Source organism: Labrus bergylta, chromosome 1 (assembly GCF_963930695.1).
Source record: "Labrus bergylta chromosome 1, fLabBer1.1, whole genome shotgun sequence".
Classification (NCBI taxonomy): domain Eukaryota; kingdom Metazoa; phylum Chordata; class Actinopteri; order Labriformes; family Labridae; genus Labrus; species Labrus bergylta.
The window spans coordinates 28,589,090-28,606,777 of record NC_089195.1 but is presented as its reverse complement, the minus strand read 5'-3'; the positions used below and the strand labels follow the sequence as shown (position 1 = coordinate 28,606,777).

At 39.5% G+C, this 17,688-nt stretch overlaps 2 protein-coding genes across 2 annotated transcripts; both read right to left on the bottom strand.

The window, feature by feature from the left end:
• Positions 1 to 624: 624 nt before the first annotated feature.
• Positions 625 to 6,811, bottom strand: LOC109993450 (tetraspanin-1). Its single transcript, XM_020646415.3, has 8 exons — positions 6,672 to 6,811; positions 4,481 to 4,566; positions 3,677 to 3,892; positions 3,326 to 3,400; positions 3,080 to 3,187; positions 2,360 to 2,500; positions 2,189 to 2,281; positions 625 to 1,307 (listed from the first exon to the last, which is right to left on the bottom strand). Exons 2-8 carry the CDS (start codon positions 4,535 to 4,537, stop codon positions 1,254 to 1,256), a joined length of 744 nt encoding a protein of 247 aa, XP_020502071.2. The 5' UTR covers positions 4,538 to 4,566; positions 6,672 to 6,811; the 3' UTR covers positions 625 to 1,253.
• Positions 6,812 to 7,321: 510 nt separating this feature from the next.
• LOC109980034 (ras-related protein Rab-3D-like) lies at positions 7,322 to 16,808 on the bottom strand. The gene is made up of 5 exons (XM_065958312.1): positions 16,632 to 16,808; positions 13,928 to 14,161; positions 10,106 to 10,224; positions 8,578 to 8,702; positions 7,322 to 8,175 (listed from the first exon to the last, which is right to left on the bottom strand). Exons 2-5 carry the CDS (start codon positions 14,159 to 14,161, stop codon positions 7,988 to 7,990), a joined length of 666 nt encoding a protein of 221 aa, XP_065814384.1. The 5' UTR covers positions 16,632 to 16,808; the 3' UTR covers positions 7,322 to 7,987.
• Positions 16,809 to 17,688: the final 880 nt, after the last annotated feature.

Sequence of the window (17,688 nt, the reverse complement as noted above, 5' to 3'; positions counted from 1 at the left end):
TAATAATAATTAAATAGGCTATATATATATATATATATATATGTATATATATAATTTTCTCAGCCAAGTGTTTTGAATACTGTTTCTAATTAACATACCAGGTTTATGTCTTGATTAATCTAGCTGGTACTGATAAGACATTAGATTCTTATACTTGTAGTTACATGAAAACCACAAGTCTCAAAGTGAGGTTGTTACAATTTTAATATTTTTATGAGGAAAGGGGGGCTGTTCTTGCTTGCCACTTGAAGTTTGGATTGATAAACAATAAATGGGTCTAATCTGATCTGTTTGAAGCCAGAGAGACTGAATGTTGTGTGCTGTTATCTTTGACAATGATGTAATCAATTTCGCTTCTAAAAGGACAATCACTGAATGAATATATCTGAATTAGAATTACTTTATAATAATCAACAAATATGAGATAATACCCCACTCACAGGCTTTAAGTTCAAATTCTAATACTTTTTTTAATCTATTTTAGTTCAGTGTAGAATACAATTTATGTGTCTGATGAATTATCATTTGGTGTTGTTAATTCAAAAAGATCTAAGCAAGTATGTAAACAACAATGTTTACCAAATGATTTATGAAAATATGGAATATAAATAAGGAGATCATAAGTCAAGATTGAAATCTTCATTTATTTATTTAAATTTGATCAAACATACAAAAATAAGTATTTTATTACTACAGTGAATGCAAGAGATAAAAAATAACTGTCAATGGGGCGCTGGTGGAGCAGTGGGTAATGTGTGGTTCCATGTACAGAGGCTGTAGTCCTCCCAGCGGGTGGCCCGGGTTCAAATCCAACCTGTGGCTCCTTTCCCGCATGTCGTTCCCCACTCTCTCGCTCCCTGATTTCCAACTCTATCTACTGTCCTATCGCTCCAATAAACGCGCACGAAATCCAAAAATAAACCTTATAAAACAAAACTTTTCTGCACTGTGCATCATTACACACATCCTCATGTATTAGCACATGCACTGTCAGCATACAGCAGCTCTATTCAGACATAAATAATTCACATATAAATGTGTACATATACAATTATGAAACCACAAAAACGTCAGCTTCACTGACCACCTCTCCGTCTGAGATTTCAATGCCTTATAAAAGGGCCAATAATAAGGAAGATCGCAGGTAGAGCATTAAGCAGCGTTGATCTGTCTGTTTTGAATCAAGGAATAAGAAAACGCTATACTTTAAAAGCTGCTCAGAGGTTCAATTTCTCCACCAATTATGCTTGTGCCTACTTGCTGCCAATTTTGTTGTAGAGGACCATCGACACCACCATGGCAGCAACCTGCAAAGAAAATAATTCATCAACACAAAATCTGAACACAGTTGAATGGATCGGAGATATATCTCTGGTCAAATTAATTCAGTCCTGTGGGATAAATATTTGGAATTTAATTATTTTTCGAACAGCAAAAGGAGTAAGACTTTTAGCTTCATATAAACTTTGAATGTGGAGTTTATAACCTTGAAATCATGTTGGACCTTCTTTTATTTATTATTTTTGTCTATTTTTGGCATCATGAAAACATTAAAGGGATCATTTTTAGATTTTTGACGGGCAGATTTTGAAAATGGTCAAAAATCAGTTTTTTTCTTCTTCTGACAACCTCTTGTTATTTTTTTCATCAGGGCAAGGTGGCACCAGCATACAAATGTAAAAATAATCTAAAATGTTAGAGGTAATAACACCAGTTTTACATTAAATTCAGCGGTCCTCATCAAGGCGTGTAAAAAAGACTGAAGGATGAAACTCAAGTCATACTGACTTTTTAGATTTTGCTCCTGATGTCAGAAATGTATTTATAAAACAGCAAATAGCGCCAGACTGCTAAACTGCAGATTTTGGTGATGATTCTCTTTTGCCCCCATAAACACAGCAATGCACTGCACTGTCATTATAAAGATATTGACCATCTCTAGAGATCAGAATATTTGCTGTACAGCATAGATAGTAGGAAATAATGATGATGATGATATTCATATTAATGTATTCATAACACATTCTATGATAAAGTCAAATAAAAAACAATTCAAAGATATTTTAGATATTTCAATTTTCATTTTGTAACCGCCAAAAAAAATCAACTGGGACCACAGCGCACAGCATTCTTCTACACTGGTGGCTGAGAAAACGTAAAGAACCCAGGCGGACATTGTTGTTTGTACCTCAAAAAAACTGATTCCTAGAGCCACGGCTGCAACGATCACAGCGTTGTCCTCTATGAACTGTAGCAGCTTGCTAAAGCAGCCATCAATCATCTGAAAGAAAAACGATAGAGATCAGGATTTTTTTCAGGCTTTAAAATTCAATTGAGTCAAAAATGAGTCAAACCGTACCGAATTATGTGCTGCATTTTCATTGCAAACATCCGGCGTGGTGGTAACGTTGCAACACATGGTCGGATAAAGGTTTTCGTGACCAACGTTAAAAGGAGAGCCATCAAAATCTGTGTAGTTCTTGTATCCGCAGCATTTAAACTAGAAGGAAAACAAAGACAAACACGAACAGTTCAGTGACTTTTCTTAGGTGCTGTAAGTCTGTGAGACATGTGGGACTGCTTCATTTATAAAAAAATGAATAAAATGATGACATCAGCATGAGGTTGTTATCAATGTTTCCACTCCAACAAAGACAAAGAGGGTATTGACTGTGTTCCTAAGAGTGTGCATATTCAGGAAATCAAAAAATTGTCAGTGTTTTGTCAGGGGCGGGGCGACTGTGGCTCAGTTGGTAGAGTTGGTCGTCTCTCAACCAGAAGGTCGTGGGCTCGATCCCCAGCTCCTGCAGCAACATGTCCGATGTGTCCTTGGGCAGGTCACTTAAACCTGAATTGCTCCTGCTGCTTCATCAGCAGTGTATGAATGAGATTGGTTACGTCTGATGGTCACTTAACATATCAACCTCTGCCATCAGTGTGTGAATAGGTGTGAATAGGTAGGTGTGACATGCGGTTAAAAAAAGCTCCATTTACCATTTACCATATCATGACTTGGGTCATTAACCATCGGCATACCTGTGGTCTGAAGTATTTAGTTACATGTATATATAGAGTGTACCTGTTCCATGGTGGTGTTCCAGAGAGACGTCAGACTTTCACTGTCTCCATAGTGTTCTTGAATGCCTTTTCTTACTCCATCCTCCAGATCTGAAAGAATCTCGCCAGCCTGAGGAAAAGATATAACAAATTAAATGAATTCAAAGTAAAGAGAGCTCTTAAGGTTTTTTTTTTGTTAAGGGTGCTGCATGTTTACACTGGCATATATGATTAGCTTGTTCCTGTTTGGCTTTCAAGAGAGACATACCAAATCCTGGAAGACGAGCAGCACCACAGCTCCAGCGACCTCGACAAGGAAAATAATGAGCACGATGCTGAAAAACTGAATGGGGAAAGAAAGATGAATCATTACCGGTATGTGAGCTCTTTACTTTGTGTGTAAAATGAAGTCTCAGCATGGGAGTAATAAAAACAGGCCTCGAAACTGGACATGCACAGATGTTAAAGTACTGTAGGTAATCAAGTCCAAAGCTATTTACAATAATATCCAACATAGAGCTACAATATTAGGGACAGAGTCAGAAGGTGTTCTTCTTCACTTCTCTGTTGAAATTACCAACAGAAATAACATTAGAATTTCTATCTCTGAGTCACTCACCGTCAGCAGCATGCACCTGCTCTCCTTGACGGCTCCACAGCAGCCCAGGAAGCCGATGATCAGCAGCACAGCACCCACCCCAATGAGCAGGTAGCCGACGTAGACCAGCTGGGACAACTCAGACGGAGCGCCATCCACGCTGTCCAGTATGCCCAGCAGAGAACCGCTGTCCACCTTCACCCACACACCAACACCCAGGATGGCTGCACCTGCCAACTGCATGAGGCGTAAGGAAGGAATAGTGTTATAATAATGTTAAAATAGGTCTGTTGTTTTAAATATTGCCACTAGCAGTAACAATAAGAAAAGTCAAAAGTCAGGCAAAGTGAAACCGAAAGAAATTAGTTGAGACATTTACATTCAGTTTATTCAAAATGACTATTTCTGTGATGACAGACACAGGATGAGACAGCATTTTTAATGTGGTGACTGCCTTTGTTGGGCTTCAAAATTCCCCTTCAGTAACCAAAGGTGACGTCACTGAGACTACGTCCATGTTTTATACAGTCTAAGGCAGGAACTCCACTACTGAATGCTAGTTAGCTTCACCCTTGTTGTTAGCATGGTGCCCTCTACAGTGGTCACTTTTGAAGCATTTCCCAAACAAGAGGTGGTCTATTATGCTAAGCTAGGCTGCTTGTTGGCTTCATCTTTAACAAACAGATATATGAGACATCTTTCACTGTTACCTAGATTAGTGAGTGTAATGTGTGCTGTCCAGTAGCTTTGTTGCCACATGTGTTAATAGAAAGCAAAGCTGGACAACAGGAAACAGAATTTACAGTTCGTCTTTCTTCAACTTACAAAAATGCCGCCGTTGAAGACAAACATCATAATTTTGAGAAAACTGGAGCAACACATCTTGGCTTTTTTTGGGGGTTTTTTTCACACTGCAGTAAGAAAAAAAAGGACAAAAGGTTTGTTAGTTGAGCAAATAACAGAGTTATTAAATAACAGGTCAAACATACAGTATTTGTTTTTGCTTATGGGGTTGTTGGCTAAATTTCCTATCAAAAAGCTCTGATAGGAAAATCAACAGCATGAATGGGAACAGCTTTTAAAAAAAACCAAGCACCAACATGGGTCAAATGGCATTTGCTTTGGTTGTACATTAACCAGAGTAACTGGCAGGGAAAAAAAACACAAAGGGTCTCACTCTCCTTTAAATGTGCTCAGCCTTCATGCTGACGTAACCCAAAGTTTCAGTTCATGTGTTAAATAAGGTGCATGTTCATATCCAGTATCCACACTTCTTTTATATTTTGCCGCCTCCTTAAAGCTATTTAAAAGATCTTCATTCGAGTTGTATGTTTTAAGGCTTCCTTTTTACACATATGACTCCATGTGGTACAGACTTCCTCGTGCTCTGAACTACTGTGTATTACTCCGAGCACGCTGTACTCTTCATGTTCAGCTGTATAAGTGAGTTTTGTATGACTGCAGCTCTCACGTCTTTTTCCTTTAAGCCATAAAAGATTATGAAACACAAGTTGAAAACGAAGAAGAAGGTCAAGGGCATGTTGTAATTCATTTAATCAGATGCCCTCTTCTAATGAGCTCATAATTAAGGTCAAGTTCAAGTATTTTATCACCTTACTGGTAGTCACACTGCAAGTAGCCCAGAAGTCATAAAATACAGTGGTACCCTTGTCTCCAATCTTGCACAACCCCGCCCCCCCCCCCCCCTCCTGTTCTCTGCATCCGACATGAGCTCAGTTTCATAGTTACTGATCTCTTCTTTTTCTTCCTTATTGCCCCCTAATACAGATATAGGTCACAGGGACACTACTTAGATCCTGGTTCCTTATTGCAAGAGGCTATAAAATGTTTCCACACCGACAACAAAATGTACAAGGTGTTTGTTTGAACACATCCATTTGATGCCTTTGGGACATTAAAAAAAAGACACAAATAGTTTCTATGCAAATCGAGTGGTTTGAGAAAATCCTGTTGTTGCTTTTTTTTTTTAACATCAGATCTGTGACCAGAAATGTCACAGCTGACAGAACTGGTTTCCTCTGCTGTGTACAGTCAGTGTTCTTTTTGTTGCTCACACTTTCTGTTCAAATAAACTGAGCTGAACAAAACTTCAGTCCGTAGGTAGTTAAAGTATAGTGTTGTTTTACATGAACCCACTCAAAAAATACAACTATCCCTCCCAAAAGGAAATATCTTAAAAATGGAAGCCCTGAATCTGGTCTCTGTTGGAGACAGTGCAACAAACTAAAGGCTGACGACAAGTCATCCAAGCATATTAGAAAGAAGTACAATCAGTGTTGGGTTTTCAGATTGCAGGTAGTTTTAAAAATAGTAGTACTTGTATCAAGCAAAAAAAGCAATAACCAGAAAGTGGTGAGAAAAGAAACAACAAAAAAGGGAGGATAACTATTTAAAAAATTTAAATTTTCTCTCTCATGATAAGATTTGTAGGTACAGATGGTTAAATCATATGAATAATGAATTTACATAGAAAGGAAAAACTGGGAGCACAATGACCTCTTCTCACTTTCTACTTTTCTTGTTCTCTTGTTTTCTGTGACTTATTCAAGGTATTAAGAATTGGATTGTATGTAAATGTGGTCTGTGAATGCCACATGTGACCATCATCTTGAATCCTCTTTGAAAAGGAGACTGAGACGGACATGTAACCTGAGGTAATCCAACAGAGTCAGGAGGTTTTATCCCTAGCCTCTCTTTATACTCTAGACTTTTGAGATTGAAACCATGAACTGAAATTCAACAACAAACAACCTATGAGCTGTATATTTTGTACCACCAGTGATGACCTGTTTCTTCAGTTATTCAGTGTAATTTAAGTTGTGAAAAAGCAAAAAAAAAAAAAGAAACACACATTGCCGTTCTTCTTTCATTGGTGAAAAATTTAAAATCCTTAATTCAAAATCATGTTTTAAGGTGTATTTAGTCAAATGTAAAAGTTTTCAGTGGTTGATGATATGATTCAATATTTAAATATAAAGAAGTACAAAGCTCTTACCTCTAATATACCGTCTGTCTGTCTGTCTGCTGAGGTCTGCTCACTCAAGAGTGTCTGCTCAACAAGAGTGTCTGCTCAACAAGAGTGTCTGCTCAACAAGAGTGTCTGCTCAACAAGGGTTTCGCATGCCGCTTTATCTTTCACCGACACACACACATGAACACACACACATGAACACACACACACAAACACACACTAAGGTACACACTGATCGGAGAGAAAGGAGTTCATGACCTGCACGTCACCGACTTTGCATTGAGGGTTAACAACACTTCCTATGACCAAAGTCTGTTTAAAAGTAGCAACTTCATGACTTCATGACCAAACCGTGTTCAAACTTTTAATACTGATGTCTATTAATGATTGAACATCCAACACAGAGCACAACACACAGGTCCATTTAAATAATAATAAAAAAAGGAGCCTATCAGAGGAATTGAATAATTCAATTTTAGGAATAATCACTCTGTTTTAGTTTCAACAGTTTGGGGATAAAATGTATAACATGACTGAATCAACTGTTTCTTAATGTTCCCACTGTGTAGAAAGTTATAAAGAACTATAAAACCTTTGCTACCTTTTAGAAGTCGTGTTTAAAACAGTGAAAACGTTTAACCACTGTCTGAACACATGAAATCCAACAGACGGGATTTATGGTTTGACATCTTTTAATCTTTTGACATTTTGAGCGACAAAATAAATCTGTTGAGGGAAAAGTTGAACTTGCATTTACAATAGAAATAAAACAACAAACAATATAAATAAAAAGCAAATGAGAATATCCCTCTGGAGCTATGATAATAATATTGGACTTAGCGCGTCGACCTCGAATGACACAGCACCTTTCAGGTATGTCTGACTTTGTACTCCCTCTGCAGGGACTAATGGGGGGAAATAAGAGGACACAGTGTGAAGTAGAGTCACAGTGATGTATTTTCATGAAACACCCACTAGGGGGTAGCATGACTCAAGTTAATCACACTGCCATGCTGATGTGGGCTGCTGTCATTATTCAGTTACCTCACTTTAAACAGGTGCTGTACCTTCACTATTTAAAAAACAAAACAATGAAGAAGAGGTCTCATGGGGAAAAAAGGCACAGCTGCTTAGTGCAGCTCTTTGGCATCTCAGTGCAACAGTCACATTCAGTTAACAGTGAAATGCTGAGGAAAAGGTAAATTATAAAGAAAGCACCCATGACAATATCGCAGTAAAATAAGTTAAAGTACATTCATAATGAGAGATAGCTGATCGATTATCTGTTTACGTGTTTGCATGTGAGTGTGACTTTGAAACCGGCTTTCTGTGGTCAGCTATCAGCACGCGCACCCCCCCTGGCTGCTGCGGGGTGTTTCGTTCAGGTCAGTTCTCTTCTGATTGGCCGACAGACCGGCCTCTCCGTTGGGGCTTTCATTCATCTTCTCGCAGATGACGTCCACCAGCTTGTCAAAAACCTGCTTCACGTTGATGTTGTCTTTGGCGCTGGCCTCGAAGAACTGAAAGCCTGGAGAGAGAGAGAGAGAGAGAGAGAGAGAGAGAGAGAGAGAGAGAAAGAGAGAGAGAAAGAGAGAGCGATAGAGAGAGAAAGAGAGAGAGAGAGAGAGATAGAGAGAGAGATAGAGAGGGAGAGAGAGATAGAGAGAGAGAGAGAGAGAGAGAGATAGAGAGGGAGAGAGAGATAGAGAGAGAGAGAGATAGAGAGGGAGAGAGAGAGAGAAAGAGAGGGAGAGAGAGAGAGAAAGAGAGAGAGAGATAGAGAGGGAGAGAGAGAGAGAGATAGAGAGAGAGAGATAGAGAGGGAGAGAGAGAGAAAGAGAGAGAGAGAGAGAGAGGGATGAGTTAGGAGTCATTATTAAGTAATGTGTGCTCTGCTGAGTATGTGAGAAAAGTGTGTGTATGTGCCAACCGAGCTCTGTAGCCAGTCTTTTTCCGTCTTCAGCAGGGACCTGCCTGTCTTCTTCCAAGTCCAGTTTATTGCCTACCAGCGCTACTTGAGCGTTGCCCCACGAGTACGTCTTGATCTGGGTTGCCCTGGCAAACAAAAACATAACATTTTCACAACCACAATAATGCATCTCCTGCAGCAATTCTGTATCTTCACCCAGTAAAGGTTTTAGTCGAGTGTACTAAACAAGTGCTTCAATTCCATTCCCAGAGGAAAGTATAGTACCGATCCTATATTATCTTACTTATCTTATTAGTTATTATCTTATATTATCTTACTTATCTAAACAGTATCGTTACTTACATCAGATTGTAATCTCACATAAAAACACCCCAGAAGCAAACTGTGACATTGAATGCTGCTTATTTTAATGCATAATAAATATTACAAATTGGAAAGACCATAATAAGATAACAACTTTGAAAGAAGGCATCCTTAACAAGTACTTTAACTTCTGAATGTTTAGACTTCAGGGGCCGTGTCCACACCACCTCCTAAGTACAGAGTTGCTCTTCATGACGATATTCTAAAAAACAGAATTAAGATATTTTCTCTGAATTTTCCCTTAAAGTTAAGACTAGATCCCTTTAAAAAAAAAGTTATTCACAAAGCACAAGAGAGCTCCTCAGGTGCAAAGCTGTTAGGAGAAGAATTGAGGGACTTTTAAGAGTTTCTAAAGCTGTCAGGAAAGACGGAGAGAACGGTGATCACACAAACAATTACATCTTTGACACTGCTTCATGTTTATCTCGATTAGATTAAGTACTAAAATCTATTTACTTACTTTTTCTATTGCAAAGAAACATGAGGAAATAAATAAAAGGGTCCAGCAAGGAAGGATTTGCACACAGAGAACAAAAGGAATACAGATATAAGAATATTGACTCATAGAAAAATTATTATTTATGCTTTTATCTTTTTTACTTTATGTGAATATGGGCCCAGGACTTTTTTCCACCTTTACTTTAGTGAAAGGTAAAAACAAATATCAATAGGGGAATATATTGTTGTCTTGCCATGTATAATAAAATTATAAAATTTCTGGTGCGGAAGATCAATATTTAAATTTTAAAAATATGGCGCTCCAAACAGATTTCTCTGATGATTTGACTCACTGCCTTCCTGATTCATTATTTCTTACACTGACGCTTATGACAATGAGGGTAACAGTAAAAATACGTTTATTAGCCGAAGAAGAGGTTAACAGCAGAATAAAAGAAGAAGAAGACAGCAGGAAAATGTCTGATAGCGGTGAAAAGAAGTGAAGAGATAGAGCTTGATAAGAGGTAAAACTTAACACATAAATCTGAAGAATATAAAATTCCCCTCTGAAGGTAAACCAGATGTCGTGATCTGTGATTATATGACTGTGTCTAACATATAACTCATCGCTGAAACTTCAATAAATGGCTCAAAGACTCCCGATCCCCTCACCTACTGGATAACGGAGCCAGGAAAAGAAGAGCATTACATGTGGAGGAGTACCCACCAGTCCTGTACCGCACAGAAAGACTCCTGGCTGGTGATGTCATACATGAGCAGGAATCCCATGGCTCCTCTGTAGTAAGCCGTGGTGATGGTCCGGTAACGTTCCTGCCCTGCTGTGTCCTGTAAACACATCACACACCTCATAAACAAGACATACAAGACGTACCTAAAATCCAGAACATGACATACTGTACACTGCTCAGAAAAATGAAGGGAACACTTAAATCACACATCATATCTAGATGATTAAATTATTCAACGTGTAATTCTTTACTGAACAAAATAACATGAATACAGTTGATGGAAACCAAAATAATTCTATTCTACTCTACTTTATTTTATCACAGCAACTGATAACGTGACTCTGTCGTGTGTTTGGCTGAACGCACTCCCGACTACGTCTGGGCTCCTCATGATTCAGCTGACGGTTTAAAGGGCGAACTCCTACCAGACCTGGTTCAGGGCATCAGTGGGGGTTACTTGGCGTCGTCGGATGCACCATTACATAACGCCCCGTAAATGCTCAATTGGATTAAGTGAGGGGAACATGAGGGCCAGTTGAGAGCATGAGTACCTTCATCACCAGGAACTGCCTAAAAACTGTGGCCAGCGTAAAGTCGAACAACACAAAGGGGACTATTACTGAAAACAAGGAAGTAAAACTATTCCAATGCTGAATGTCTAATCCGCATTAATAGTATCAACAATTAGAAGGAAAAAAAACATTCCTTAAATGAGTATAGAAATATACAAGTGAAAAAAACTAAAAAAAATGGGGTGAAGAAAACAAATGGTTAACCAGGTCGTCCTGAGAGGAAAAGGTGAATCATTAACTCTCTCAAAACAGAAGTGTTGATGTGGCCACACCCTGTATACACACAAGGATCTGCTCGGGGGCAAAGCCCTGAGGACAAAAATAAACTCTGAAGATGTTTTGTGTTTCTTCTCTCTGCTCTTGAAGGTCACGAGGAAATAGGTTAAGCATGTATACACAACTCTGATGTAGGAACTAAAGATCCATTTTAAAATGCGACACAAAAAAAAAGAGACTTTAACTGAATTAACTGCAATATTAATTTCATGAAGATGCCGACCTTACAGCTGGAAAATGACCAACAATATGTCTAACAGAGACCACACTTGGGGAGTCACAGCATGAGCTTTTATTACGTTTCCCATGAAACCCACTGAAGTGGCTCAGCAGCCAATAAAACTACACTTGGCACTTTCCTTGTGTAAATGTCCGCAACTGTATCATTGTTAAGCGGAGCAGAGAGGGCCTGCTAGGCTAAATATTTAAAGCTTGAAAAGTGATCACTTTCCTCCAACAGGAGAGCTGTGGGTGACTCTTTGCCTCCCTCTTACATTCAGTAATAGATCTGCTCTGAGTGTCAGTCTGCGCAGTAAGCACATTCAGCTCCTGCAGCTTGTACCCATGCATCTTTCATGAACCCGGCCGTCTGGAGACGATGTTAAACATCAACTGTCATTAACTCCAGAGGGTGAGAGATTACTCTGCAGCACAATCATGACAGGGGGGGCGGGCATGTAAGAGGGGCAAACTACATATTGGGCTGAGCGTAAACACAGTCTGTAGTGGGTAACAATGCTTTCAAAAGCAGTAGTCACTCTGCATGCGGTTGAATCTGAGTTTAAGGTCCTCTCACCCACAGTTAAAGATGGATTTACGTCCGTCAATCTGTGAGCATAATGTGCGTATCATTCTCCATCTGGTCTTTTCTCAGCCTTGTTAAACTTAACTATGATTAAACCTGCTGTGGTTTGAAATCAATCCAGCTGTCAAGACATTTATTTTAGTTGACAACAGTAACGGTGGGTCAAAGTGTATCAGATATTTGGAAATAAAAAGTTTTTAAATTACTGATTCCAGCTATTAAAATGAGAGCATTAGCTTCTTTTCTTTGCAATCTATGAGAGTAAATAATGCATATTTGGGTTTTGAATGGCTTGATGGAAAAGAAAAACAGTCACTTAGTATTTTATAATGATACTACAGCTCTGAGGTTTTGTGTATTTTTCTGGTTTGATAACCAGACTGTTCTCATCTTGGAACCAGTCGAATCTGTGAGCTCATATTTTCACCTGGTTAAAAGGTAATCGTAAATGGACTTCCTGGATACTGTATCCTACTTTTCTAGTCTTCTGACCACTCAAAGTTCTTTTACACTACACAACTTCACACTCGTTCATTCACACCATATTCACACACTGATGGCAGAGGGTGATATGTAAAGTGCCAAACTGCCCATCAGTACTTCCTTTCACACACACACATATGCAGCAGAAGCAATTTGTGGTTCAGCGCCTTGCCTAAGGACACTTCCACACGTGATAGCAAGAGCTGGGGATCGGCCCCCCCTTTGTTGTCTGTCTGACGACAGACTACCGCTGAACCACAGCCGCGTTCTGTCAGATGTGTCTGGTTCCTATCCAGGTTTCCATCCATCCTCAATTTGGACCTGGCCTTTCAAAACCATGCATGTGATGCTGGGCAGGTTTAATTGTGCAGAGTCATTTTGGATAACAGCTATAATGGATGCAGCTGATGGTGAATATTCTCATAACACCACCTTGTATTTTACTGTGAACTGGAAAGCAGCTCAACCTATGAAGAAAAGGTACGTATAGATCATTCTATCATGTCATGCAAAACACCTTTATCTGTATCAATGTGTTAAATTAAGTATTATGAATTGGATTTCAGATCTAGCTACTTAACCTTCAGCTACAACAGTGAGTTCTTTTCTCTGATTTCTTGTATCTTTCATAGAAGATTTGTTTGCCTCTGTTTGTAATACCGCTTTGAAATCAGAAGAGCGATTTTTTAATTTGCATATTGATCCGTTTATAGTAAGTACAACCGTCACATTTTTAGAATAATTGGCAGCACTTAGACAATAACGGACTCTCTAAGCTTAAATTACAGGAAAGTGTGATCCATGGCTTTGTGAGTAAATGGGTTCCTTTTATCCATTTGGCTGAAAGCGTGATTTAGCTTTTTCACTAATCAAATGCATATTAAGTACATTTCATTTTCCTTCTACATCATTCATTAATATTTTTGCATATTAACTTGGATAAGACGATTGTATTGTTAATCACACTCTTTTTCAAGATTTATTTTTGGGCTTTTTGTGCCTTTAATGCAGAGATAGGACAGTGGATAGAGTCGGAAACCAGGGAGAGAGAGAGCGGGGAATGACGTGCGGAAAGAGGCCACGGGTGGAGGCGAACCCGGGCCTCCCGCTCGAGACGACAGCCTCAATACATGGGACGCGCGCCCTAACCATTGCGCCACAAGCGCGCCCGAGAGGAGCTAGTTTTATAAATAAATATAAGCAGTTTAAATTGAGAGTTTTTTTGTTTTGGTCTTTTTAGTATTTTTCTTTGTGCAAACAAAAATCTAGGACAGATACGTGCTGAACAGGTTTGTAAATAAAACCGAACTTTCAGTTCTGTGACCCACATGACTACTTCAGGTGTGTATTTACTCAAACAGGGAGCCTAAAGTCGCACTAAACACGGCCTGGACTATCTCATGGAGGTGTACAGAGCTAAAGAAGCATGAGTTGACCATGTTCAAACTACTGTTAGATTATGTTTTTATTTTTTATCCCCAGTTTTTCCTACCTGGAAATGGAAAAGATATTTGCAAAACTTACTACTTCATAATTTTTCAGCTTGAATGTGGCACCACAAACTCGTTGAGAATGGAATGCATTTCAGGGCTTCACGCAGGACGTGCTGATCATATTTTTCTATATATTGAAAAAGATTGTCTGACTGATTTTAACTATCTCACCCAGATCTGAAGTTTGACCCTCTTGTCGTTCCTGTAGATGGTCTTCACTTTGAAGTCGATGCCCACCGTGCTGACGAAGGCTGAAGTGAAGGAGTCGTCTGCAAAGCGGAACAGAAAGGACGTCTTCCCCACGCTGCTGTTTCCGATGATCAGCAGCTTGAACATGTAGTCAAAGTTTTGGTCGGCTGCATCCCTCTGCTCCGGGCCTGGCGCTGGATCTCTGGCTGAAGCCATCTGTTGATGAAGGAGGACAACAGGAGAGTGAGGGCTTTGAATGTTACACAGAAGAAAATAACCTTTTTTTCAAACTTTTTGGGCTTTTTATGCCTTTATTAGAGAGACAGGACAGTGGATAGAGTCAGAAATCGTGGAGAGAGAGAGAGAGAGAGAGAGTGGGGAATGACATGCGGGAAAGGTGCCACAGGTTGGATTCTAACCTAGGCCGCCCGCTTTGAGTACAGCCTCTGTACTCGGGGCGTGTGCACTAACCACTAGGCTACCATTGCCCTGATCATTTGATCCGTTTTTTAATTTTCAAGATGTCCTTATTTACTTTATATTGAATTTTGTTTGGTTTAGACAATAACCAGAATAAAAACAAGAATTTGATCACATAAAGTAACACTTATGGCGATTGTGGTGGGGACTTTTCAATAGACTTTGAGATCCTGAAGGTTCTTCCTTACCAGAAATGTCCCGATTCCTTGATAATGAAAAATAGAAAAAAAAAAGACATTCACTTCCCTCAGTGGGTGCTGGATTCCAAAAACACGAATAGGTAATGAAAGCAAAAGAAGAATATGCTCTTCCTCAGACTTGAAGGTGAATTCTATTTGGTTTGCGGATCTTGTTTTGCTTTCCTCACAGATTCGAGGAAAGCAAAAAAAAAAAAAAAGATGATGATTCAGTCAGAAGAGAGTAAAAAATGACATCATAGTGTGTAACTATGTTTTAATGCAAAAGGAAACAAGTGATTATTTTATGGAAAGTTTCAAAACTCAGACAAATGATCCGACACCGGACATCTTTTGAAAGAATTTCATGAATGTCAATAACATCTTTCATAAAAGAGAAATGATAAGGGGATGTTAATGCAGTGAGTGCTCTTCTGTCTACTTCAAATAATTAAATATTCAAAGTAAAGTACTTTAAATGATCCTACCAATGAAGCTTCTTGGATATGGATTTCAAGTCTATCAGCAAACCATAGATTTATTATCTGGTGCAGAGTTTACTTTAGTAAAAAAAAAAAGAAGGACTGAAAAAGGTGAAGAAGAAGAAGAAGAAATGCAAAGCAGGAACAGTCCATAAAGAGTTCTCTTTAAAGGTTAACAGAATAGTGTTGGAATAAGAAGGTCTACAGGATGCTGAGCTGATGAATCACATGTGCTGTAGATATGCAGCTTATGAACCTAACAGAAAATACTTTCTGTTAATAATATCTTCCAGCTGCAGTAATAGCTCTCCTTGCTGAAGATGGAGGAGTTGGAGTTCTGGGAAAGTGGAGTGCTGAGACAGTAGGCCTACTTGTGTGTTTAAATTGTCAGAGTGAGGAATCTCAGCTATTTGAGAATTCACATTAACAATCACATGGCTGAAAATGCTCTCTTATAGCTGAGAAGGTACTTATTGGTAAATGGAGGTGTTGTTTTTAAAAAAAAAGAATGGTCTGTTGCCCACTCTTATTCCTCCTAGCTCTCATCCTGTGCCATGAATCACAGCTTGATGGGCGTGCTCCCTCCGCTCGTTCTCCCTCTATCAGTCACCCACTGCTCCCCTGTGGACATTACTCACATGGACTCCCCGTATGAAACTTAAGAAATCAGTGGATGCTGAGCGGTGGATGAGGGGGTGATAGATTAGCCTTCCCCCTCTCTGTATGTTTCATCCACCACCCATCGGACCACTCATCCACCAACCGACACACCCATTTAAACCGCACACACACACTAAAACACACAGCCATTTATCCTCCTTTACACTCTCTCGGTTTCATCCATCTTTGCATCCCTCCTGTCATAATCCATCCATGTCTCACACCTCTCTCCTAGTCCACACTCCTTCCTCCCTGTGCATCATAAAGGGGGCTGAACCCTCCATTCATCCTCACATCCTCAACCCCCCCTCCACACACCTCCCCCCCCCCCCCACCCTCGGTTTTATACTCCTCCCTGATTGCTGACATTTCTCATGAGACTGGCTCAGTAATACCGCTTCCAAGATCATAAAAAGGAGGGACGGGCCGCCGGCGTGCTGCTGGACGCACTCAGCAAAACATCAATATCTGCGCATGCGTAGTACGAACAACTATGAAAAACGCATACAAACTAGTGTTTGGGTCGAAAAACACTGGGTGTATTGACTACGGCAGAAAAAAAACAACTGTATCATATTGCGTAAAAATCAAAAACTTAATTAATTTGTGGAGGCAAATGTTGACTTCGGCAGTGAAGCAGCTGGAAAAATGTAAAGAAAATAGGGTGTGTAGCCTACTTGGCGTTTTAATTAAGACCCATGGAGTCAAAATAGTTCTTATTTCACTGCAATAAATGATTTCAAAACAAAGTTAAACGCTGATGAACCTGTACACCCCGTTAACCTTATTTGCGTACTCCGTCCTACCATACGGTGGCAAAACTGCAACCTGATGCCACTTGAATAAAGTCCTGTTCTGTGACTGAAAAACTACGTGACTGTTTCTTACCTCGGATGTAGATTATGAGTCTGTGTCCTCCCGTCCTGTCCTCGGTCTTTCACCTCCACCTGAAAGCCGATGGGTGTGCGCAGCTGTCGGGCGCTCCTGTTCAGGCGCTCCGCTCCCGGATCTCCACACTGTGCATGTGCCTGTCACCGGGACTCCCCACCCCACACCAGACTGTATAAAACACACTGTAGCCATAAGTCAAGTCTGCAGGAGTACACGCACACGCACACGCAGCACTTCCTTTACACAAGTTCAAAATAAAATAGCTAGCTTTCATTCAAGCGTCAAAATCAGGATAAACTTCTGTCAACCTACAGCAGTGCAAAGTGGAAGAGAATTTTTGAACACTTTAAATCTCTTTACGCGAGAATGACAATGTTTCTGGTGATGTTTTAAGAGGATAATGTACTACGACTACTGATTATTTGATGAAAGCTTGTCCTGTCCTAAGGGGCTTGTCAGTCCAGTCTATCCAACATGAAAATATTTTAGGATAACATGGAAGCATGAATTGTATTCTTCATTTTTGTTGTTGTTTTTTATTTTATTTATTATTTTTATTAATCAATTATTATTGATTGATATGTATGTATGTATAGGTTTGTGTGGATATATGCATGTACGAAACTGGGGGGGAGGGGGTGGCTGAGTGGGAACTTGCAGGCAGGCTTGGGAACATATAGCCTCTGAATAATTTATGTTTAGAGTTTTTCCTTGTATTTTTTTCCCCATTGCCTGTTTCTGTTTTAATTTTAAAAAAAACCTTCAATTAAAAAAAAAAATATATATATATATATATATATATAAAAAAAGAAAAAAGAAAGCTTGTCCTGCGCGTCTTTTATTTTGAAGGTGAAATCCCCACCTGTCCGGCATAGTGTCGTCACTCACCAGCCAACTTGCGCAGCTTCTACAAACTTTAGGAGGCTCTGCTCGACCATGTGTTGTATGTCGAGGGCGTTACGCACTAGCAACGCATCCAAACTCATGACCTCTCAGTGTAATCGGTCACTCACACACCGTGGATAAAATATAGCAGCTGATTTCTAAGGTCTAA

Excerpts from the sequence above, each read along its gene's own strand:
- LOC109993450 (XM_020646415.3), bottom strand. The coding sequence starts at position 4,537 with ATGTGTTGCTCCAGTTTTCTCAAAATTATGATGTTTGTCTTCAACGGC. Across the intron at positions 3,893-4,480 it reads TCTTCAACGGCGGCATTTTT|TTGGCAGGTGCAGCCATCCT; the intron begins GTAAGTTGAAGA and ends CGCCTCATGCAG. Across the intron at positions 3,401-3,676 it reads GCAGGTGCATGCTGCTGACG|TTTTTCAGCATCGTGCTCAT; the intron begins GTGAGTGACTCA and ends TTCCCCATTCAG.
- LOC109980034 (XM_065958312.1), bottom strand. The coding sequence starts at position 14,161 with ATGGCTTCAGCCAGAGATCCAGCGCCAGGCCCGGAGCAGAGGGATGCA. Across the intron at positions 10,225-13,927 it reads GGGTCAAACTTCAGATCTGG|GACACAGCAGGGCAGGAACG; the intron begins GTGAGATAGTTA and ends ATGTGTTTACAG. Across the intron at positions 8,703-10,105 it reads TTCTGTGCGGTACAGGACTG|GGCAACCCAGATCAAGACGT; the intron begins GTGGGTACTCCT and ends TTTGTTTGCCAG.